This window comes from Galeopterus variegatus, unplaced genomic scaffold (assembly GCF_000696425.1).
Source record: "Galeopterus variegatus unplaced genomic scaffold, G_variegatus-3.0.2 Scaffold2606, whole genome shotgun sequence".
NCBI lineage: Eukaryota > Metazoa > Chordata > Mammalia > Dermoptera > Cynocephalidae > Galeopterus > Galeopterus variegatus.
This window is the reverse complement of record NW_007728717.1, coordinates 142,829-167,083: the sequence shown is the minus strand read 5'-3', so window position 1 is coordinate 167,083 and position 24,255 is coordinate 142,829. Positions and strand designations below refer to the sequence as shown.

The 24,255-nt window shown below is 46.6% G+C and overlaps 1 protein-coding gene across 1 annotated transcript; it reads right to left on the bottom strand.

The window, feature by feature from the left end:
* KIAA1045 (KIAA1045 ortholog) lies at positions 1–24,035 on the bottom strand. The gene is made up of 8 exons (XM_008582408.1): positions 23,888–24,035; positions 10,537–10,918; positions 9,665–9,850; positions 6,257–6,335; positions 5,744–5,949; positions 5,235–5,395; positions 4,833–4,925; positions 1–4,509 (listed from the first exon to the last, which is right to left on the bottom strand). The coding sequence occupies exons 2-8, from the start codon at positions 10,912–10,914 to the stop codon at positions 4,413–4,415; spliced, it is 1,200 nt and encodes a 399-aa protein (XP_008580630.1). The 5' UTR covers positions 10,915–10,918; positions 23,888–24,035; the 3' UTR covers positions 1–4,412.
* Positions 24,036–24,255: the final 220 nt, after the last annotated feature.

Genomic DNA, 24,255 nt, shown 5'->3' with positions numbered 1-24,255 from the left:
TTAACATCACAACCTCTTTATTATGATTTCCACTGTGCCCAGCCTCTGGGAGTCAGCTCCTTCTGGAGTGCCTCTGCAGGCTGAGCCACAGGCAGGAGCATGCAGCTGTAGCGATGGGAAGACAGGGCTTGGGGTGTTTCCCTCAGTTTATTGTCAGTAACCTTCCTCAGAAAAGCACATGGGAAGGGCATGAGGGAACAAAGGGCGCTGGATCCTCCATTGTTACTCAAGTGCTCTCAGAGCTCCCCTCACAAGCCTGGGTCTGGCTGGGAGACAGATCATAGCCCATCCTCAATGGCTAGAGACTAAGCTTGAAGGCCTCAGTTTCACCATGGACACAGAAAGACCTTACTACTCATGCATTGCTATTCTCATCTGTGGTCATGCCAACCCAGTGCTATACAGACTGCAATGTGATTGGGCTTCTTAGCTACTGGCCCAGACCAGACCTGACCACCTCTCCATGCTCTGGGGCACGTGTATCAGAGGGAAAGGGCTTTTCCTTTGTGCTAGTTGGGTCTAACGGAAATTCTGTAACCTGTTCATTTTCTTTTCCATTCAAGGTTGCCAAAAACAGTGGCAGCAAAAAAGCAACAAGAGAGAAAATGCCCAGTCCCACCCTACTACAGGGCCGAGCTGTTGAGAACTAGCAAGATACATTAATATCCCTCACTCAAGGAGATCTCTGTTGTCAGGGCTGCAGCCAGGGGCCCAGAGAGGTATCCTGGGCAAGTTCAAACAATGCGGCATGGAGAAAGTAGCAATTTTAGTTCACTGTAAAGGGGCGTGGGGGCGGGTAAGAAGGGACTACAGGCGCTGCTGTTAGGATGTCCTGAAGTTCTGGCATCAAGGTTGTTCTGTATTTTAGTGCCAAGTATATATCTGCCTTTACTCTGCTGGGTTGAAGAGGACGAGTCTGCAGGACTGCTAGAGCCTGCTACCAGTTCTCAGTTCCACCTGGAGGTTCCTCTTGGCTCTGGGGTGGACATGGCTGGCTTGGGGCTCTGCTAGACAGCTTCTACAGAGCTTCCCTCTTGGTTTTAGGGCTTCCTGGCACCATTCTTACTGAAGCCATGATACCTGCAATGGTTGAGGTTGTGCTTTGGGCTAAGAGGCCTGGGCACAAGCCTGGGGATCACTCCTAGGTCAGGTGCCCTCTTCACAGGCAGTTGGATTCTGTGCTTTCCATACTGGTGAGAGGAATTGGGGAGTCCCAAGACCTGGCCACTTAAACAAGATCAAGGTGACATCCCTGTAGGGAGCACCAGGACCAGAAAAGCCGGGGTCTGCCCTGCCAGCCCGAGTCACTTGGGCTGAGGGCAGAAAGAGGCAATGTACTCATGGCTTTGGCTGTGGCTGTCCTCAAAGGAAGAAGAGCACTTGAGAGTCAGATCAGTCCCTAGGGGTGAGGGAGCTGCTCCACTGCTGGGATACCACAGTGGCCACTGCTCATTGTTCTGTTGGGGAAGGCTGGCCTCAGGAGAGGAAGCCAAGGAGCAGATCTGGAGAGGTTACATGGCCACAGCCACTCCCTCAGCTGCGCCTCTGTCCCTGCAGCTCCTCCATGTCGTCCAGCTTCCCCTTTAAATCTGAGCATGGGGAAGAGGACTGCTGGGTGAAAAGCACGCCTAGGGCAAGTGGTATTCAGAGGCGCATATAAGTAACCCAAACCTCCCTTTGTTGACAGGTAGTGTGGGGTGGGTGGTGCTTGGGAAAAGCACTGAATTTTTTGGCAGTCAAGAAGAGAAGACTGAAACATCTTCTCATACACTTATTAGAGCCAGACACTAATTTTCGTACTTGGCAGAATTTTGGACAGCCGCAGTGATGGAAGGGCTTGAAAAGGAAAGAGAATGGGCCTCACTTGGTTTATAAAAGCTTGAACATCTCCATACATACTGCAGAGGGGTTCCAGGGATTAGGACACTGCAAAGGGAGATTCTGGATGGGGGGTTGGGGCAGGACTTCTGAAACTCTGGACTGGAACCTCCCCTTTGGTAAAAAGCTAGATGTCTATGGAGAGGAAGCCTGCTGTTCCTCTGTGCTTTTCTGCTTCCTAGGACTCTTGTGGACTAGGAAATCTATTCTTTGCTGGAGCACTGTCCCCTGGGCCCCCTGCAGCATGCCCCCACCAAGGAAGCTTGCTTTGCTGGAATAGGGAGAGGAGTGATCCCAAATGAGCCTGCTCCTGTTGTGGAAGAACTCTGGCACCTACTTTGCCAGGCCTTGGGATACAGCAGGCCTAATCTGGCCCACAGTCTCTCACCACTCACACACAGAGAGCTAGAAGCAGCAGATCCAGAGCGGTAGGCATACCTTGATCTGTGAAGGATCAGGGAACAAGAAAATGTACTTCCAGTCCTTGATGAGGAGGCAGGAGAAAAACCTGTTCAGCTATCAAAGTCCAGAACTTGTCTCTACTCAAAATGCGCTGTGAGATTAAGCAGCCCAAGGCCACTGGCACAGAGGGTGATTCACCAGGAGAGTAAGCAAGAGCCCCTGTGCTTAATGTGCTTTAATCTTCTCAGTGCAAAATCCCAGGCCTGGGTGCTTCAGATGCAGTCCTTGGGCCTGAGTCATGTGCTTGCTTTTTTTTGTGTGTGACTAGACTGAGTAATGGCTCCTCCTACTGATCAGTCCTGGGAATGAGGCTGAGGAGTATTTATAAAACGCTGTGGGTTTTGAAATGTTCAGGGCCATACATATGAACCCAGATTTGACTCCTGTCTGCTTCATTTTGGCTCTAAATAATCTAACCCCAGCAACTTATCACCTTGCATTTAGGTCAGGCAGTTCCTACAGGAGGACACCATACAGGGCTCTTACCAAGCCCCTGGTTGCAGCTCCCCACTTTCCTCTGAGCACTTCAACACTGAGTGTTATGCTCCTTCTTCTATAAGCACCCAACTTAGTACAAGTGTCCTGAGCAATGCAGACATGTTAGGTTCTGCACGGCTGAGCTCAAACACATCTTGAGTAACTCTTGGTAGTCATACCTGGCAAGAATCTGGTCCCCAGGGCCAGGGCTGACCCACAACATGCACTGACTTGAGAAGGGCCTTTGAGACCTGGGTGGTGCCCTTGTGACAGCCTCCACTTGTCCCCAAAGTCTTCCCATGCTAGGCCCAGACCCTAGCCTAGTAGGTAAGGACATGTTGTGAGCAGTGGGCCACGTCTTACTGACAGGGAGAAGGGGAAACCTTCTGTGAGGCTTTACCAGACCTTTTGTTTGAGAGAGCTGAGATGCAAATTCCCCTCTTAAGCCCCAGTCTCCTATCCTCATTGCCAGGATGGCTGAAAGGAGTCTTGCTCAGGGCTTCTGTGGAGCTGCTTTCTTGAGCTGTGGAAGAGGCTGGCTCTGTTCTCCACACGATGGCAGACTTTCGTAGGTCTGCAGTTGAGCTGAAGTGGAACAATGGAAAAGCATGGGTCCTTTCCTCTCCTCTTCCATCCAGACCTTGTCTCCTCATTGGTTTCTACGGTAGGTGATTTGAGTGAAGCATCTAACACAGAGAGCTGTGACTCTTGCCAGTGTATTTGTTCTATTTAGGCCCCTTGGGCATTGGGCTGTGAGCTACCATCTGAAAAACAGGGACCAGGAGGGCTCACTCTTAAGTTATGACTGTTCTGCTAAAGACTTTTGGACCTAGGTGACTTGGCTGACAGGTGCCTAGAATTCTGGGTCTCTGGGAGGGGCTTCCTTCCACTTTTCCAATTAGGATTCAATAGGTTAGTTGCCTTCTCCGTACCAGGAATTGGAATTTAAATAGATAACAGGCTTAACTGCAGTGGTGGTTTTCAACACCCTAACACAGCCAGGGGACATAGTATACAACTACTAGTAAAGTGGCTCACCACAGAGGGGATTATCAATGAGGCAGAGGGGGACTGTCAGCATTTCCAGGAAGGCATGTGAGTCTGATATGCCCCCTTATTAAGAATCACTTGGCCAGAGATTTATATACTGGAAATCAGAACTGGCCAATAGAAGGCATTCTTTGGGCATTAGAGACCCCCTCATCTACACCAGGGGCTTCACAAAGGGACTTTGGTCCTTTTTCTACCAAAAAGAACCAGGCTTCTGTAGGTGCGCATGAGTGTGTGTGTGCACGTGTGTGCACGTACGCATATATACATCTGGTAGCAGGTCCAGTCTATGATGTGAGGACAGGGGGATCCAGGAGTGTATGCTGCCCCAGCTCCCAGGGCTTCTTCCCGTGGCAGTGCACTTACTACTGCCACTGTTAGGAGGGGGACCAATGATTTCAGTGCCATAAAGTTTAGTGACAAATTAAGATGCTGGCAAAGCCCCATCCCCATGAGTCTCAGAGCCAGAGGTTGGTGAGGGAAAGGGAGAAAGGAAAGGAGGGAGAGGATGCCACTGTCCCCAAACTGAGCTTCTTTGCTTCATGCTATCCTGGGGGTTTCAGGTGAATGGCTGCGCTGTTGGGGCGAGCAGCCAAGATGTAGATGACATTCTCTTGCAGGAAGGTGGGCCAGTCCACAAATCTGGAGTAGAAGCAAAGAACAGGTTTGTGAGGCTGGCTGCGGCACCTGAAGGCTCACCAGACCTGATTCCAGTGGCAGCCTGGCTTGGCTAGGAAAAACTCAGGGAAGCCTTGGCTCATGCCTGACATGGTTGCCAAGCCAACAGACAAGCTGGGTAGCCCTGAGGATATGGGGACATTTTAAAACGTGCATTCTTGGTACCTGGTTTCTGGGTTGGGTACTTGCTGTTTTGGGGTGGCAGTGTATGGTAATGCCCTCTTTTACTTGTGTGTGTGTATTGGGGGTGGGGGATACAGACAGCCAGCTGAAGAGGTCCCTCTCACCTGGACTCTTGCTCTGTGGGCAGCAGGGCCTTGTCCTGACTCTTGCTGCTCCCACTGGCCGGGCTGCTGTCTATGGGACCCACATGGCTGATGCTGTTGAGTACAAGGACATGTGGTTAGGAATTGGATAGTGAAAGGCATGGCAGTTTGCAAATGCTGGTGAACCCATGGCTCTTGATGTGCATGTCCAGGCTTTTATCACATGGGGCAACATGGAGTTGGGAGTGGCGGCTGCCCCATACTCTGGACAACAGGAATCACCATCCTCTGCCTAATGCATGAGAGGATACTCTCCTGGCTATTGGCAGGAGAAGCAAGGAGAGACCTCCCACACCAAGGGCCACTGGCATGGAAAAAGGAGGAGAGGAGGCTGAGTGGGACAGGGCCTGGCAAGGAGCGGACCTGATACTACAGGAAGGAACCTCTGCAAGGCCTTTGCAGAACCAAGAGTGCTGGGCACGGCGGCAATCTGTCTCGCTGATGGTGTTCCCACTGCCCCGTGCCAGAAAGGTGGCTCGGGCTCGTTCCCGTTCCTTGACTGTCAGAAGCCTCAACAAAGAGTTCTGGGGAAGAAGAAACAAGTTAAGATCTTGGAGCTGAAAATATCTTGTAAACTGTCAAGCCATAGAGAATCCTACCTCCATTATCATCTTTGCCACCTCCCTTAGAAGTTACCCAGAGCCCTTCTGGTAGAACCAACATTTTCAGTGTGGTGCAGTGCAAATCCATTTTCTTTGGGCATTTTCCCCAGCCTGGGCACTAGATCACCTGTCAATGGATGAAACCTGAGCCCATTCCTAATACTGGCCCCTGCTCAGACAGTACCCAGTGCTTCCCCCAACATGCCCTGCATGCTTCCCAGGCCTTGGTCACCCAGTATCCCATGGACATTTGCCCCAGCTGGCCCTCACCTGGGGACGCAATTGCTGCAGAAGTAGGAGGGACTCATGGGACAAGAAGTCAGGCCACTCTATGTGGCCTCGATGTTCAGGGTCCAGAGCTGCAAACTGGCGGGCTGCCTGCTCCTCCTGCTCCTCGCTCAGGGCCCTGTCACTGTCCCCCCGCTTTGCTGCTTGGTGGCGGTAGCGCAGAAAGTCCTCCAGCGTCAGGGAGCAATCTGTGGGAGGTACCCCATGCTGGCCATGCTGACCCTTCCTCAGCCTTGGGGCACCTCCACTCACCTCCAGGGCACCCTCAGTGCCCCCGTGTTCACAGCGCTTGTTGAGTCTTTGCCTCCCATAGCCAGGGTAACTCAGGCTGTGACAGGGGGTAGGGGCCTCTGCTAGCCAACAACTCGGGAGTAAGAACTCATTTACCCCCTACCTCCCAAATCCCAAAATACTCCTTTCATGGTTCATCCTAGAAAGTATGAAGGAGAAATCTGCCCAGCCCCTCTCCATCCTGGCAGCACTGTCCAGCCTTACCAGGGATGACTTTACACTGCTGAAAGGTCTCTGTGAGGCTGTACATTTCCTCCTCAGTAAGGAGCAAGTTGAGGTTGTCCTGAAAAAAAAGGAAGAGCTGAGTCAGTTGCCATACAGGCCAGTAAGAAAGGCAGGCCAAGGATCAAGAGGAATAGAAATAGTATTTCAGGGCCAGCCCGGTGGCGCACGGGAGAGTGCGCCGCTTGTGAGCACGGCGGCGCTCCCGCTGAGGGTTCGGATCCCATGTGGAGACTGGTTCCTGCTCACTGGCTGAGCGCGGTGCGGGCGTGGCACCGAGGGTTGCGATCCCGTTGCCGGTCCCCGGTACGGGCGCGACACTGAGGGCTGTGATCCCGTTACCAGTCAGTAAAAAAGACAAAAAAAAAGAAGAAAAAAAAAAAAGAAACAGTATTTCAACTAAAAGGCAATTCTCAGACCATCTAATCCCAATGTCTCATTCATAATCAAGACTGAAGACCCCCAAAAGGGAAAGGACTTGCTCAGAGTTGCCTTAACTTTGGGGCAGGATCTTCCCTAGAATTCAGATATACTTACTCCAGCCTTGAGTCCATTTTACTGAAAAAGTGGTTTTCAAATTATCCTCTGAGCTAACCCAGGGATTTTTTGGAAGTGCCTTAGGAAACGGCTGCAGGGGAGAAGGGGGCTAGTGGGTGGGTAGGGTTGTGAGTTCCTACCTCCATCAACAGAGCAGTTCCATCTTTATCCACTTTATGTATTTGGCTTCTGTGTTAGGCTGTGCTCAAAGAGTACTCTAGTTTAAAAAAAAAAGTTTAATTCTAGCTCTGTTCCTAGTGGGTTACCACTTAAAACAACTACAGAATGGTTCTGAAAGAAATGCCATCATACAAGATTCCCAACACCAAATGAGTTTTTCATGATGCCATGGAAGTTTTAGTTCTAAATGAGTGGTGATATCTTATTTTGTTATTAACATTAGAGATTCTTTCTAGTAGGTTAATTTTTTCCCTAAAATACCAGCAAAGAATGGGGGCAGATATTTCATGAGTATTCATTTGTGAATTTCATAAAGGAATCAAACCATTCTTTCACTAAATACCTACTGAGCATCTAGTACATGCTGGGCACCATAATGGTGGGTAATATTGTCACATGTGCAGTGTGGCTGAAGCATACAGTACATATGAGTGTGTGTGGAGGAGGGTAGAGAGGAATGATTTAAGATAAGAGAGGAGAGGTAGGCAGAAGCCTAACTGTGAAGCACCGCAAATGTCCTTTATTGAGCCCCTCAAATTAGGCCTTTATTTTGAGGGCAAAAAACTGAAGGGTTTTTATGTGGAAAGTGCCATGGTCAGATCTCTGAATGCCGTGTGGAAAATGGATTAGAGGGGCAAAGTCTGGAGGCATGGAGAGCAGTTAGGTGCTTGTTGTAATAGTACAGGTAAGAAAAGATAAGTGGCTAAACTAAGACATGAGAATGGACAAGGGGAGAGATGGGAGAGATACTAGAGGTAGCATCAACAGGACCTGTTCACTTACTGGATGTGAGGGACGAGGGAGAGAAATGAGCTGGGATTGGTAACTGGGGGGATGGTATTACTATTCACAGAGATACGGAATGGAAGAAGTATGAGTCCATTTTGGGGCATGTTGAGTGTGTAGTACCTGTGAGACATGAAGAGGAATAAGTTCAAGACACAGGAAATTTAAGTCTGGACACACATATATGAGAGTCATCAGTGTTTAGATGGGGGCTGTAGAATGAAGTCACCCAAAGAGAGAGCGTATAGTGAGAAAGGAAGAGTGTTAACAGCAGAACCCTGAGAAACACCAGCACTTAGGACTGAGAGAAGAAACTAAGGGAACTGAGAAAGAACGGTCAGAGAAGAAGGCTGGAGGGGAATCAGTAGACAAAGGCACAAAGTGGGAGGTAATGTGAACAGTGTGGTGGGACTTTTATTGCTTTTTTATATTCTTTAGTCTCCATATCTTGTGTAATAATTCTCATAAAAAATACTCAGACCCTAAAAAAATGAGGGAGGAATGAGGAAATGCTAAATACTTCAGAGAGGTCAAGTCAGAGAGGCCTGAGAAAAGGTCACTGGACTTGACAATTGGGAGGTAAATGGTGACCTTAGGAAGAGTCAATTCAGCAGGACAATAGAAACAGAAGTTGGAATATAGGTGGTTGAGGAGCCACAAGGAGATGATGAAGTTCTTTTAAGAAGCCTGGCTATGAAGAGAAGGGAAGGAGATGGAGGAGCTCAGAAGAAGCCCTTGTGAAAGGCCAGGTGGAGAATGGAGGTGTCGGTGGCAGGACTGTGACAAAAGAAAGCCAGGAAGCGGGCAGTGTGTTCCTGGTGGTTAGGAGAGAGACACCTTCAACCCAGTCCCACATCAGCAGCATGCCACAGAGTTGCTGTGAATGAAAAGGCTGGCATCTGGAGGGGGGAGGCCATGTGTACAGCAGAGTCTGCTGTGGCATGCACCAGGGGGAAAGGTCTTTAAGTGGCTGAAATCACCGTTGTGATTTTTCCATTTTATGGAAAAGCCACAGAGAAAGAGTTATCTGGTAGAAAGTAGTACATCTCTGCTTTCTTCTAGGCAGTAGGAAGAAAAGTGGGATCAGCAGATTCTCCTTGCTTTGAAATCAGTGAATAATAAAGATATCTGTAGGAAAATAGATCAATAAGGCAAGACTTGAACTCTATTCAGGTGTGGTAAGAAATGGATATAAATTTGACTTTCATGGAAACCTTTTATCTGTCCTTCATTAAAAGTTGGAAGGCATTTATATATAATTTGCAATGTTCTGAATCAATAGAGCTTTGCTATTTAATTCCCAGAATGACCACTTCAGAGATGAACAATAAATTCTTCTAAGAATCAGGTAGTAGGCTAAGTGAGGATTTCAGGACTAAGAAGTTTTCCTGTGATAGAATCTATCCCTATTGGAAGCAAGCTGGTTTTTCAGACGAGTAGAATGAATGGCAACTATAGACTATTAGAGAAAGCACTAGTCCAAGTGGAATTGCTTTTGTGTAATTAGGCCTCCTCATTCTATCCTGTCAATCCTCCATGTCAGTGGTTCTCAACTGGGGGTGATTTTCCTCCCTCCAGGACACATTTGGTAATGTTTGGAGACGTTTTTGGTTGTTACAACTCAGGTGTATGCTACTGGTATCTAGTAGAGGCCAGGGATGCTGCTAAACATCCTACAATGCACCCAGCCCCCATACAAAGAATTATCCAGCCCCAAATGTCAATACTGCTGAGGTTGAGAAACCCCATCCTAGCTCTAGGACCTTTGTGTGTACTATCAGAAAACTCTTTAGGTCACTGCCTAGAAACAAGTGTTCTTGGGCCTCCAGGCAAATTGCCAAGTCCTGTGCTGTACAGAAGCCCACTGTCCCTGTAGTCCAGGCTCACACAGTAGTGGCAGCTCCAGCCTGTTTCTGTGTGGGCCATCTTGGTCACCGCTGCTGCACTGTCTCCTTGGATGTAGCCCATGCGGTGCAGGCAGCCATCATGGAAAACCCTGGTGCAGACCCTGCATGGGAAGAGGCTCTCAGCTGTCCAGACCTCACAGACATCACACATCTCATCGTTGACAACCTGGGGAAAGATGGCAGGAGTGAACACAACGTATAAGGATGTGTAAGCACAAGCAGAAAGATCCTATAGCCACTAAGCACAGAGCTACCTGAGTGGGGCTGAGTCCCTAGAGCAGCCCAGAGGAACAGCTCCAACCGAAGCCCGTGTTAAGGCAGTAGAACTTCCTTTCTGGAGGACAAGAACCTAGGAGGCTCTTCCAGCTGTTCAGGCCTTTGTGACCATGTTTCTGAACAGGTATGCTATTGGCATTTTTGGAAAGAACAATCTGTTGTGAAAGATTGTCCCAGGCATTGCAGGATATTTAGCATCCCTGGTTTTCTTGGCACCAAACACCAGTAGCAACCCCCAGTCATTGTTACCTCCCCAAACTCCCCCCTCCCAAATTTCCACATGGCTCCTACAGGGGGTAGTATTATCTGTGGTTGAGAAACCATGGGTGGGAGCCTTGGCAGAAGACCTGCCATGCTGTCATTGCTTATCACCCTCGGCCCCAAGTCTTTCATGAAGACTAATCCAGGATGTAACTAACATTTTTATACTTGTAGAAGAAATTCAAAGATTGTTCTGGACTCAGCTCCATCTTTGTGTTTTTCAGTCTCATCTCAGTCATACTCAGGCCTCCTTGTCCTGCTCCCTGAACCTCAGGAGGGCTAGACGTGAGGATCCTGCCCTAACCGGAAACTTACAGGCTCTCTGGGATCCAAGCAGATATCTGGAGACTTGTCATCATCCAGCTTCCGGGTGGGGCGGATGAAGGCCGGGGGTGTGAAATGACGGGTTCTATCAAACTCCTCAGGCTCCACTCCACGCCCATCTCGGAGCCGCTCCCAGGCTGCACGGTTGACACTGCTCTCCTCCTGCACCACTGGGGTGCCTGCCTCTGCTTCTTTCTCCTCCTGTACCTCCTGGACAGAGCCCTCTACAGTGCCACGGCGGGACCCTGGTAGCTCACCCGTGCGTCGGATGGAAGGCCTGTCCCGCAGCCCATCCTTGAAGGCAGACACAGCCAGACTCACCTTCTGCACCTGCTCCACTGTCTGCCGCTTAGACATCAACACACCCATGGTTCTGTGGACAAAAAGCAGAGGGGCACAGACTTAGCCAATGGCTGAGCATGTTGGGCCAATTGGTTTCAGTCCTTCACCTAAGTGGCAATTAGTGGAAACTATTAAGTAGTTTCTCTGTCTTCCAAAACTCAGTAGCACGGTGGGTGGAGAGAGAACATGTTAAGAAGTTAGAAGACCTTGGTTCTACATCTCACTGGTCCTGTGACTTTGGTTTTCCCATCTATGGAATGAGGGATATCTGCCCAGCCCACTTCACAGGCCTGCTGTAAGGATAACGTCCAGGGGTCCCAGGCCTCTGATACTTGGAAATAGTCAGAGACTTCAGAGCCCAAGTTTCTCCTTTATCCCATAAGGAGACTCAAGGCTGCAGCAACACACTTCAGCACTTGTGATTGAAGAAAAGCTCCTCCAATAAGTGCTGTGCACAATCCGTTCAGGGATACTCCTCATCAAATGCCTACCTCATCAATGCCTACTTCATCAAAAGCCAGAGTGAATGAAGTCCTATTTTTAGAGGACTCCTGAATTACTAGTCAGGAAACTCTTCCACCCCTACCCATGTGGTTAAGGCCACACACAGTCCTTTGCCCCCTCTAATTAGTAGCTATGCCTCCTTGTGGGTGTTTATCTATCACAGACAACTGGCCTATTATAAGCTCTAAGGTACTTCTCACGTCACTCCACATTTTCTGCTTTGATTTTCTAAACTGTTCAAGAAAGATCCATGTCCTTTACAGGTTAAAAAGTAAGGGCCGGCCCGGTGGCGCACTGGAGAGTGCACCACTTGGGAGCGTGGAGGCGCTCCCGCCGAGGGTTCGGATCCCATGTGGAGACCGGTTCCCGCTCACTGGCTGAGCGAGGTGCGGGCGTGACACCGAGGGTTGCGATCCCGTTACTGGTCCCCGGTACGGGCGTGACACCGAGGGTTGCGATCCCGTTACTGGTCAGTAAAAAAGACAAAAAGGGGAAAAAAAAAAAAGTAACATTATCCCTGCCCTTCTCTGCAGGACCAGAGTACAACATTGGAAAGAGAGGGCATGACATGGCACATTGCAAAGCTTGTCTGCTATTTCCTAGCTTGAGGAGCCTAGTGGAAGTCAGCCAGGGAATGCTTGTTCTAAGTAAAGTAGAGCAGAGAGTCCATTTTAGCCTCAATCCATTCTAAGTAAGGCTTATTGAACAGCACTATATGCAAGGCAGTATTTACTTATCATAGGAAATAGAAGATAGTAGAACAGAATCTCACTATTGAAGCTGATTAATATCAGGGTTCAAAGAAGTCAGACAAAGTACTGAGAGTACCTAAATGAAGGTGAGACCACACTACTGGGGGTCAAAGTGGACCTTGAAGGATGGGTAGGAAGTTATCCTCAGTTTGTTTGGGGGAAAAGGTGACAGTGGGTAGGAAGAGAGGTAGGGCCAATTACAAGGCTACTATAATAATCCAGGCAAGAGGTAGAGGATTTAAACTGAAATGAGGACAGCAGGAATGACACTGACTGAGTGTATTTATTACTGTGAAAACAGAATAGGAAATTTAGGAATGAACTGATAACTGCTTGGGTGAAGGATAAAGGGAGAGAAGGCAGTTTTAAATTGAGTAACTAGAAGAATGGTAGTGCCAGTTACAGAAATTGGGAAATTAAGAAGAGGGATAATTAAATGGGATTTTGTACATGTTAAATTAAAGATGTCCCTGGGACATTTCTGTTATCCCCTGCCTAAAACTTTTCAATGGCTTCCTACAGCTTTCAGGTTAAAGTCCCCCAAATCAGTCTCCTCACCATGGCCTATGAGTCCCTGCACGGTCTAGCTGCACTTCTTTTTTTTTTTAAAAGATGGCCAGTAAGGGGCTCTCAACCCTTGGCTTGGTGTTGTCAGCACCACGCTCAGCCAGTGAGCTAACCGGCCATCCCTATGTGGGATCCGAACCCGGGGCCTTGGTGTTATCAGCACCGCACTCTCCCGAGTGAGCCACGGGCCGGCCCCTAGCCGCACTTCTTTACCCTGTGCTCCAACCACACTGTCCTTCTTTCAGTCTTTATTTGCCATGCTCCTTCTATTTTTGAAAACTTTGAACATTCCTTCCCACCTGATTAGTGCCTATTTGTCTATCAGAGCTCAGCTCAAGTAATACTTCCTTGGGGAAGTCACTGCTGACTCCAGTCCAGGTCAGTGTGCTCACACCACTATGCTCTTCTGCTTTGGAATACTTATCTTCATCATTATGTATTCAATAGGATGATTATCTGATCAATGCCAATTTCCTCCACTAGATTGCTTTACCCTAATACCTATCTCCATGGCCTGGCAATGTGTCTGGAACAGAACAGAAGCTTAATAAACATTTTCTGATTAATTAATTGTGGATAATTCTTTTTGGTTCTAAAAATAAAACCCTGATATACATAACATCTGATGACAACCACATCTTTTTCCAGAATCACTGCTCGGATATGCCACAGTGGTACAAATTCCTACCCTGCCTCGGTGCTAGCCCTGCCATCTATTGTTACCAAGGAAACCCATATTCTTGAATTTATAAACTGAATGATAAAAAAGGAAAGACCCACCCCTCATTTGTAAGTTTGTTTGTAAAATTGAAGTATATGACTAAGGAATATTTACTTTGAATAAGCAACTGTCTTACATGATGGTGGCAAAGGAGATTTATTGAGCAAACTCAGGAAATCATTTAAGGTATTCATGCCTCTGTGGACAATTAATAACAAACAGTGATTAGAAGCAAAATCTTTTAATCCCAAAATAAGAAATGAATTTAAAATACTATAATTAAAAACCTATTTTTTTCCTCAATTGGAAACAAATATTGGACAATAGGGGAATGGTAAAATTATGGTACCATGGAAGACTAAAGAACATGAAAAACACCGAGGTAGAAGTATATTTGTTGATGTGGAAAGATGTTTAAAATATGTGAACATACTAATGAAAAAAATCAAGTTACAAAAATGCTCATGTTATAATCTAATTTTTGTATGAAAGAATGTATATGTGTATTTTTCATCTTTTTGCTCATCTGTATTTTCTAATTTTCCTACACTGCACATTAATTATATAATAAAAAAAAATCCTACAGTTGGCAACATAGTGACTTGTTTTAGTTTTGGATCTGCTATTCTGGATCCAGAACATGTTGCTTTATTGCTCTGGGCTTCAGTTCTCTATCTGTTAATGAGTGTGTTTGGAACATATAGTCCTAAGCATTTAGAATAAGCATGCTATTTTTCATATGCTTTTAAAAGTCCATGTAACCTAATGAAGGCATCCAGCCAGGGCTGGGGTGGGGAGGAGAGTGTGTCTATGTTAAAGTTTTTGCTGAGGCTTTGGACCTAGGGGGTTCTTGAGGAGGTTGGGCCTGGAGTCTGCAGACACTGCCCAGATGCCTCATGTGCAACAGCTGTGCTCTATGATTAGGTGGGAAGGCAAGTCCCAACGTGCAGTGAGAAGCACAGAGAATGCAAACTGACATACAACCCCCTTCACTGCGTATTTTTACTATGAGCAATTACATTTTCCAGAACCACTAGGTTTTCCTCAGAAACCTTAAGTGGTTTTTTTTCAAAGTTTTTGACTGTGACCAGAGTAAGAAATATATTTTATGTGGTGGCCCTGTATATGCATATGTTTATAGATCTGTAACTGAACCCAAAGTTTTGTGGAATAATCCTACTTTTACTACATATGATGCTCCCTGATATTTTCTATCCTATTTCATTAAAAGAACCCTGATAGTGGCTCTCTAAAACAATTTCATGACCTACTAATGAATTTGAATCTGCAATTTGAAAAACCCAGCCTTAGGATCATTAAAAAAATTTATTTTATTAAATAGCTATATTTTTTTCTTTTGATTTAAAGACAGTCACCTCTAGGGCCTGCCCAGTGGTGCACTGGAGAGTGCGCCGCTTGGGAGTGCGGAGGCGCTCCCGCTGAGGGTTCGGATCCCATGTGGAGACCAGTTCCCGCTCACTGGCTGAGCGCCGTGCGGGCGCAACACGTAGGGTTGCGATCCCGTTACCAGTCAGTAAAAAAGACAAAAAGGAAAAAAAAAAAAAAAGACAGTCACCTCTAAAAGATGGGGGTATAAGAAAAGTTCTGCCCTTGACTGGTGGGGGGCAAGATGAACAGTTTACTCAACCTTGTCTTGCAGGTACACTCACAGCGCTCACTGGCTGAGCGCGGTGCGGGCGCAACACCAAGGGTTGCGCTCCCGTTACCAGTCAGTAAAAAAGACAAAAAGGAAAAAAAAAAAAAAAAAGACAGTCACCTCTAAAAGATGAGGGTATAAGAAAAGTTCTGCCCTTGACTGGTGTGGTGCAAGATGAACAGTTTACTCAACCTTGTCTTGCAGGTACGCTCACAGCGCTCACTGGCTGAGCGCGGTGCGGCCAGTCTCAAAAAGGACAAATAAAATAAAATAAAATAAAACCTTGTCTTGGGAGTCTGTGTGGTTGGAAGGTCTAGCAGAGATGGACAGCTACTAATATACCTTTGACTAAAGAAAACCTACTCTATACAAGAGACTGATCCTCTGGTCTATGGGCATATGTAAGAGAATATTTATTGGGGCATTTTTTACAGTGATAGAAAGTTGAAACAATCTTAATAGGGAAATTACTGAATAACTTGTAATATAGTCATGCTATTAAAAAAAGAGAAAAAAAATTGATTTAATTGTTAAACACAAAGACCACAACAATGATTCTCAAATGGTGAATTGGATACATTTGGGGGCAGGTGGGGGGTGGTATATATCAGAAACTCCAGAAGGAGGGGAGAAATGAGTGGGTTGAAATAGCATATCAATTATAATATATATTTATATTTGGAAAGCAAATATTAAAAGCCATCAATTTGTGATACAGACTACAAAACAGCAGAGCTTGACAGTATCCTCTTAGTTCCTGGCAATATACAGAAGGTACTACCTTCAAATAGTTGGGAGCAGCCTCCTTCCACAAGTTATATCAGAAGTCTTAGGGAACAGTCATAAAAGGGTACTTTAAGAAGTTCATAGAAAGACTTGTATTATCTTTTGATTCTATTTTTCCACAGACTTTTTGAAGTACCCTTATAAGACTTTTATGTTTATCAGAAAGAAGGCCTGGGTTGAAAAAAAAGGTTGAGAAACATTTATTTGGAGAACTGGAATAAACATACTAAATTCACTTATTCATTGGAGGAAAATCAACTGTATGCATTTGGTTCTTATTAGCTTTTTGAGACTATGTAATAAGTGTTGTTGAACAAAGGCCGGCTGATTAGGAGAGTTACTCTATAAGTGAACTGACTCATTAACAGTCTATTAGCAAACTAACCACAGACGCCACCTAACACACTGTAGTCCTCCTGCAACCCTGCAACCCATTATTCACTGTAAAAATATCAAGAATAGTTATTAAGCTATATCAATTGTTAATGATGTCATTGCAATGGTTTTGGAAGTTTATCCTTAAAGGAATCTCTACAATGACTGAAGCAAAACAAACACTTTCTAGTACTGACCTCAGGCTCCTGGAACACTGCTTCTCCTTTTACCTGACATAGTTCAACTTTCTAGACCACTTTATGCCTGTAAGGGCAGAAAATGTAGAGCAGTACCATTAAAAGGAAACCATCAAAATCCAAACAAGACCCCAAGACATTCCGAATTGACATGTCTTTGATTGACAGTAAACTGTGAGGACAATAGAATTAAGCTTTAAGAATGAGGCTAAAACCATTAATGCTTAATGGAGAGGATCAAATTTGTATACAAAAGACACCTTGATTAAAAGTGAGTGTGCTGAAATATCCATGATGTGCACTTGAAGGGTTTGAGAAATTAACAAAATCAGCTCAAATTTCTAGAGAAACAAGTGGTAGTGATTAGTGACAGTTAAAAACAAATGTCTGATGAGAAAAACCTGGCCTCTCAAAGCCTACAAATTATACCTAATGATTATTTCTTTGGCTGGTGGGTGGAACTGGGGTTTTCTACCCCCCTAACAAGGATGAAAAAAGGATAAAAAGATGATGTCCCAAGAGTGATGTGACTGTCGAGAATTTGTGGTATCTAGGGAAGACTTGGAAAAAACCTCAGGGGACAGGAGCAGGCCAAGAGTGGAATAGGCAGACTAGGGCCATTTGACTATATGAATCAGAGGAAATGAAAACAGCGACAACCATAAACTGTCTTCGGGTAAGAGAAGGCTGTCTAGATGTGTTTGTCAGGCAGTAAACTGTGTGGGCAGCCTGGAATGTGTGTGTGCAAGATACACCCATTCTCTGCTGAGCACCTGCTTATAATGCAGTGGGATTATTTATAAGGGCAAAGTGGTGGGAGTAAGAGGAGGAGGGCGTTGCTCCCCAGCAGGGGCTGATAGAGAAATAAAGGAGAAGGAAGCCAGAGAACTCTTCCCAAGCACTCTCTATGAAGATTCATAGTTGCGGAGAGCCTGAGAAGCAACCCTCCAAAAAGGCAGGAGTTTCCTTATTTGACATGTTAAATATAAAGTATGTTTACTTGCTTTAATCCGATTCTTAGTATGAAAATGGCAGCTGTTTAAAAGGTTCAGAAGAAACTAAAAGTGATTGCCTGGAGGTTAATGAGGGCTTCCCTCTGCAGGAACAAGGCAAAGAAACTCTGAGGGAGGGAAAAAAGAGAAAACAACCAGAAAGTGGGTTGAGGAGGTGAAAAAAGGAATGTCAGTTTTTTACTGAGAAAAAGAGGGAGAAAATTCTAGACAGTTCTCACTGCCTTCCCCAGAGCATGGGTTCTATAAATCTTTGTTGAATAAATGTTGCAGATGACTGGGCAACATAAAAAGTTTATTTAAGATCACGGTGTCAGTAACCTTTCTCTTCAACACAGTTGGCCAGAGAGACTGACCAGACCAAATCTTCAGAACTTCATTCTAGTAACTCTGCAGTCACCGGCTCACCACATCTACTCTTCTTCCCCCAGGGTGGAGCCTGAATGGTGAGTCAGGGCTCGCGGGGATGAGAGCAGGTAACCATACAGTAACTATGGGTGATTTCTCTAACTTCAGAGGAGAGCTATGAAATTTTGGAATTTAGCTAGTTTCCACAACAACAATAAGAAAAGAGAGACCAACATTACCAAAGTCAGTAGTCCCATGCATTTACATGGCCTGGCTCACAGGAGGGCAGCTGCCCTAAGGACACAAGTAAGAAGCTTAAAAATGCATCTCTTTTGTTCTGGGTTTGATCTAGAGAAATTTAGCATCAGCAACATCTGCATATACTGGTGAAAAATTTCAAGGTGGTCAACAATTGGCTCCTGGAAGCATGTGCCTGAAGGATCGACTACCTGAAAGCTTTAGGGAAAGCCACATACCTAACATAGAAGGTGACTAGCCACAAGGGTATGGAGAACTAATGGATCCAGGGTCTGTAAAAAAACGAAGAATGACCAGCATAGACCCTGAGCTCACTGTGTACATAAGCATCAACCCTGAGAATTTTAAACAAAAACTATCAAAAAAAAGTCCCCTTACCCTTTACTGGTCTTTGAAGAAATCCCAGCCCCAAGTGGTCTGACTGTTCTCCAGTGGACTGGCTGTTGCTTTAGGCATCCAGTGCCTCATTACGGTGCTCTGGGAGCCTCTTCCTACTCAGTCATTCTGTCGCCTGGCAGTAGCCTACAGACTATTTTTAGTTTTCATGTTAGCAGACCCCTTCAGGGACTGGTACCTCCCTCTCTCCCTCCATTCAACCCTGTTTATCCAGGAAGACATAGTCACCCCAACTGCACAAGGCTTTTCTGGGGTTTCCAGGGAGCAGAAGGGTTAAAGACAGTAAAACTGTCTTCCTGGCCTCAGCTCAAGATTATGAGACTTGAGGGAGGTCTCACTGCTGTTTAATATTTACTGAAAGCTCACAAAGCTCTAATATACATGAGAACAAAATTATGGCATGATCTTTAGCCTCTGGGGGCCTGAGCTGAGTCTTCATTAAAAGCTACAGTGCTGACATCCCACAGAAGCAGGGCAACAGCTAAGAGTGACAGCCCATCAGTGAAGGGCTGGTGTGACTGCACTTAGCAAGCAGAACTTTTAAGAAAGATGGGGAGGCACTCCCTGTTCTCTTCTCTGGGCCCCTGAAGCACAGATTCAGTTTTCATTTAGTGCAGTTATTATACCTTAATTATCACCATTTCCTTGTTTTTTGATTCTACAAACATTTGCTGAGTGTAGCCTACTCTGTGTCAGGCAAAAATCAGGCACTTAACTGTTGGCAGAATGAACAAATGGAACCTTCCTCAGCCTGTGAGAGTACAGTGAGTATGTGCAAGTGTAGGGGGTAAAAGTGTAGGATTGAAAAAAAAAAAGGTGTTGCTTGAGCTAAATTTGAATATGAGTGGGAGTTACGCCAGTGGATAAGGAAAAAAAAAAAAAAGGCATTCCAGGAAGAGGTAAAAGCACATGCCAAGGCATGGAGCTATATGGGGACTCCATCATGACTTAGATGGTATGAAGCCAGCCTGGGTGCTGGATGGAAATAGGTGAGGAAAACTGCCTTCACATAAGAATTAGCACCAGCTCAAACAACTAGTCTGAGATAGTATGCTTAAAATATTTGTTTAGAAGGGAATATGTATTTGAATTTCAGGGAGGGAAAAAAAAATCCTCAGAGATTTGGATAATTGGATATTCTGAGGCCAGGAAGAAAGGTGGCCCTGAAAAGTACCAGCGCTGACCAATGAGAACATTGCTTGGCCTTAGGACCCAACAGTAAATTCTTCTCCACAACCTAAGAGCTGGCAAATGGTGACTGTCGTGAATCATTGGGGTTTTCCCTCTGGGAGACTCATAAGCCTCAAAAAATAAACAAACAAACAAAAAAAAGAGAGTGAGCCAGTTAGCCCACGTAATGCTGTTTTAATGAGAAGACCCCAGTAAGATAAAACACTTCTCAAAATCAAGTAGAGATCATATGTGTACAGGGCTTTGTAAACTGTAACAGAGCTACCCAAATATAAGGTTATGTCATTATTATCACAGGAAGGCAAAAGTGTGGCCAGTTCACTCAAAGCATATGGGGCAAAAGTAATTTTGGCAGAGCAATGCCAGTGGGGCTAGAACGTGGCTGCCAGTGGAGATGCAGAACAGCAGCGGGTTTCAATGATGCCTGGGAAAAGGCATACTGATTCCTGTAGATATTCTGTAATTTCCCCCTTATTTTTCTTACTCTTTATAGTAAATGAGTAGAGAAATGCAGGCTGACTCTATGTGAACTCCTTCAAGGGCAAGGAACTCTAATATTTATCTAGCATAGAGCCTGGCAAGGAAGTAGCACTTAGTAAATGCATGTGGGTCTCTGAGGAGATTGCTGGAAAAGGGGAGAAGGGGAGAATGGAGAGGAATATTATAATAGGAAAAATAATCATGGCTCTGGCTGGACAATGATGGACTTGGTTTCTTGGTCCAAAGCTGGTAAGCAATTCCTGTCAGAACTTGGTCATTAAGATTGAGGGGTAGAGTGGATGATATTCTCATCAGAAATGCATCAATTGATTTGGGAAATGAAGATAGTAGAAACCAAGCAGCGCTGCTGGAGAGAAGCATTTGGGATTGAAAGATAATAGATTGTGGAACTAAAAAAAAAAGAGAAACTATTTGCATAAATATAATCCTCTTAAGAAAAGGTGTAGTGGAGAAAAATGCAAGGAATGTGGGAAATAGGCTGGGGAAGGTCTTACTATCCATGTTTGATGAAAAGGAAGCACTGTCAAAAATATGGCAAATGTTGGAAGGAGAAAACCATAAGAATGTGGTCAGAGAATATGTGGAAGATCAGAGGTTGAGAAATCCAGACACATGTGCATACACTCAACTGAAACCATTCTCTGTTTTCCTTTGGAGAGAGCAATTTAGAGAAGATTAAGGCCACCTGGTGACATCCTTCACAAACATTCTGGAATGATTTGATTTGTAGACTCATGTTCTGATTAGGGGAGAGTTAGACAGTATTCTTAAGATTTTTGAGGGCCAGCCCGGTGGCGCACTGGATAGTGCGCCGCTTGGGAAGCGCGGCGGCGCTCCCGCCGAGGGTTCGGATCCCACATACAGACCGGTTCCTGCTCACTGGCTGAGCGAGGCGCGGGAGCAACACTGAGGGTTGCAATCCCGTTGCCGGTCCCCGGTCCGGTACGGGGGCAACACTGAGGGTTGCGATCCGTTGCTGGACACGGAAAAAGACAAAAAAAAAAAAAAAAAAGATTTTTGAAATCATAATGTTTACCCAAAGGTGGACATTGAGGAGGTGATATCCAAAGTTTAAGATCTGGGGAGCACCTAGATCCACCTAGCCATTTTTCCAGGGTCATGAATGGGTGTGACACCAAGAGCCCTCAGTGAAAAGACCAGTTAAGGAATAAAACCCCAACAACAGATCTCTGAATCGGAGCAAAGATCATATATGCAGGCTTGATCCTTCCGATTTTGTTTTTAAAAAATATACCCCTGTTTATTTTGGTCTGTTAAGCTGATGAGAGAATACTGAACTAAAAGGGGCTTATAAACAACTTTATAATCGGGAGGTGCTAATCAATATAAACCTTTGTCAGTACCATACCCATCCTTCAGGCAGCCATTGAGTTAAAAAAAAATAATTTAACTGGTAAACTAGGTTCTTCTATTTTCTCACTAGCTTGGTCTCTCTTCTCACTATGTAATCCTAGAAGCCCAAGGAAGCCACTTCTATTAAAGGAGGATGTCACTAGGTTTGGCGTGTGGAAGAAGGGAACAACAGGGAGCCAGAAACTCTTCCAGAATGGCTCTATGATGAATCCCATTGCTTAGCCCTCTCACCACTCCATTTTTGAACAGAAACCAGTGTCTATCCTTGGACCCAGAGTTAAACCCTTGGGACCAGCTGTAATGAAAACGGTGGGGGTGGGGGTGTAGAGACCAGGGGGGCATCACTATGTCAGGCACAGACCCTTTGCACTTGCCAGATAATGGACTCCCAATAAGCCTTCTTTGGCTCAGCACCTTTCTTCTCCTCATGCAGAGGCACTGTTGGGCAAAAGTGTCCTAAGTAGTATCTGTGAATTAGTGTCCTCTGTTGCGTGTAGTCAGAGGGCTACAAGGACAGTGTGGATCATGTTTTCTAAGAGTGATCCTGTCTCTCCTTCCTCTCTCCCAAGGATTCTGCAACAGGGAGGGTGGCCTTGGAACACTCCATCCTCTGAAGTCCTGTCAAAGACCACACCCAGAGGCCTCTCCCAGACCCAATCAGGTCCAGAGCCACCTCAAGACATCATTACAGTCAATGAAGGAAGCCACATCCTGAAATTTGGGGATTCAGTGAAAATCAGTTCGTGCCGCAGTCTCACCTCCAGTGAAACTGTCCCAATCCACTTGTTTAACCATTACATTTACTGAGCATATACTATTGTAAACCTTTATGCTTGGCATCTTAATTAACTTATTAGCAAACCATCCATTTTTTCTTCTTCCTCTCCTTGATACTTTTTCCCAAATAAAATAAGAAAAACAGATTTCATAATTCCAAGCTTCATGATCTTGGGTAAATTGCTAAACCTCTCTGAGCCTCAAGTACCTAATACTTAAAAGGGGATAATTTCACAAGGGTATTGTATTGTATTATGTATGTTTAAACATCATATAACAGTGCCTAATATAGTGCCAGGCACATTGGTGCTCAACAATTCTATATATCATTTATGTCTTCTTTCAAAGGACTTTCCCCCTAGGACCTGCCAGAGCCAGTCATTCCACCTTACCTCACAGCTTCTTTCTGGATGGTCAAGCCCAGGGCCCCAAGTTTCCTACCTTTGCTTCAGAGGCCTCACTGGTCCTCTCCTCCCTGGAGCCCTGAGCTCTTACAGCACTTCCTGCAGCCATTAAAGTCCAGCTTGGAGCCAACTGGGCTGCCATGGAGAAGAGAAAATTCTTGTGGAGGAGAGGGGGTATGTACAGAGACTGCAGCGTCGCAGGGCCCCCACCTCTCTACCATGTTGAGGGGAGACAAGTGGGGGCACATTGAGCCCTACAGGGAGGTCAAGGCCAAAGTCCTTAGAGCTATGGGAAGTCACTCATGGATCCCATGGCAGGATGCCCTCTCCTCAGTCAGAGGTTCCTTCCGGGCAGTTCTAGGGCACAGTCTACGGTCCTCCTTCATCTAGGGGTCCTCTGTGGGGTCCATCCCCACCACCGGCTCCCGAAGCTCCTCTATGTTCACAAATGGCCTTCCACTGAGCCATCTCCCAAGACCGTCCTTGAGCTCGCTCCCTGGGGTGGTCCCCTACACACCGGGGCTCCCCATGACAGCAAGTGCAGAGAGCGCTCTGGGCGTCTCCATTCACACCGGGGGGCCTTCCATGGGTGCGGCGCCCCACACGCCTCACGGCCACTCCCAAGGGGTAGAGGCGGCAGTCACTCGGGGTTCATCCACTTACACAGGGGCCACGTTGGGGACGGCGCCCACATAAGCACCTCAGAGTCCCGGGAGGACAGTCTGCGACCCGCAGACCGCCCCTTAGGGTGACGGCCCGGCCCCCGCCCCCGCTCCCGCTTACCGGGACCGTCGGGTGCGGGAGCGGGTCCGAGCTGGCGGACTCTACACCGTGGGCCCCGCGCTGCCCGCCGGCGTGCAGGGCCGAGCGCCGGGAGCAGCGGCCGGCTCTGCCGAGTGGTCGGCCTGGGTGCCGGTGGGCGCCCCCCGCGAGCGCCCGGCAGTGCGGCGCGGGGACTGCGCCAGCCCGGCTGCCCGTGGCAAGGTCAGTGCCCGCCCGGAGGAGGCGACCCGGGAGGGGGTGCCGTGGGGGCTGCAGCCGCTCACCACTCCGGCCTGCGCCCGGGCGAAGACGGGGTCCGGCTGGATGGTGCCACCAGCAGGTGCCTGGGATAGAGAGAATGGGTCATCTAGCGGGCCTTACAGATCTGCAGGCTCAAGACCCTGGCATTGGGGCACTTACCTTCGCAGTAGCCCATTGACCTCAGGAGTGTCCAAAAACCTTCACAAAGTCCTTGTCTGGCCCAACCCGCCCTGTGCGCTGTTTTCTTAGATTATTGGTCTTGCATCTCCAGCAGCAAAGCTATGCTATCACGTAACCCACTTTTTGCGGCAGCAGCCTCATCCCTGAGACTATCCAGCCAGCCAGCTTGTCAGGAGGCCAGCAGTTCTCAGGGCTATAACGTGCATTACACCAAACTGTACGCTTGAAGTGGGCAAGAAAAAGATCAAGTCATAAGTCACCTACCAACTAATTATAAGGAAAAAACTGAAGATATGCAAATGATACGCAGAGAACCCTTTTATTAAATTAATTGCATTTATATTTCC

Excerpts from the sequence above, each read along its gene's own strand:
- KIAA1045 (XM_008582408.1), bottom strand. The coding sequence starts at position 10,914 with ATGGGTGTGTTGATGTCTAAGCGGCAGACAGTGGAGCAGGTGCAGAAG. Across the intron at positions 9,851-10,536 it reads GCTTGGATCCCAGAGAGCCT|GTTGTCAACGATGAGATGTG; the intron begins GTAAGTTTCCGG and ends ATCTTTCCCCAG. Across the intron at positions 4,510-4,832 it reads CCCACAGAGCAAGAGTCCAG|ATTTGTGGACTGGCCCACCT; the intron begins GTGAGAGGGACC and ends CTTCTACTCCAG.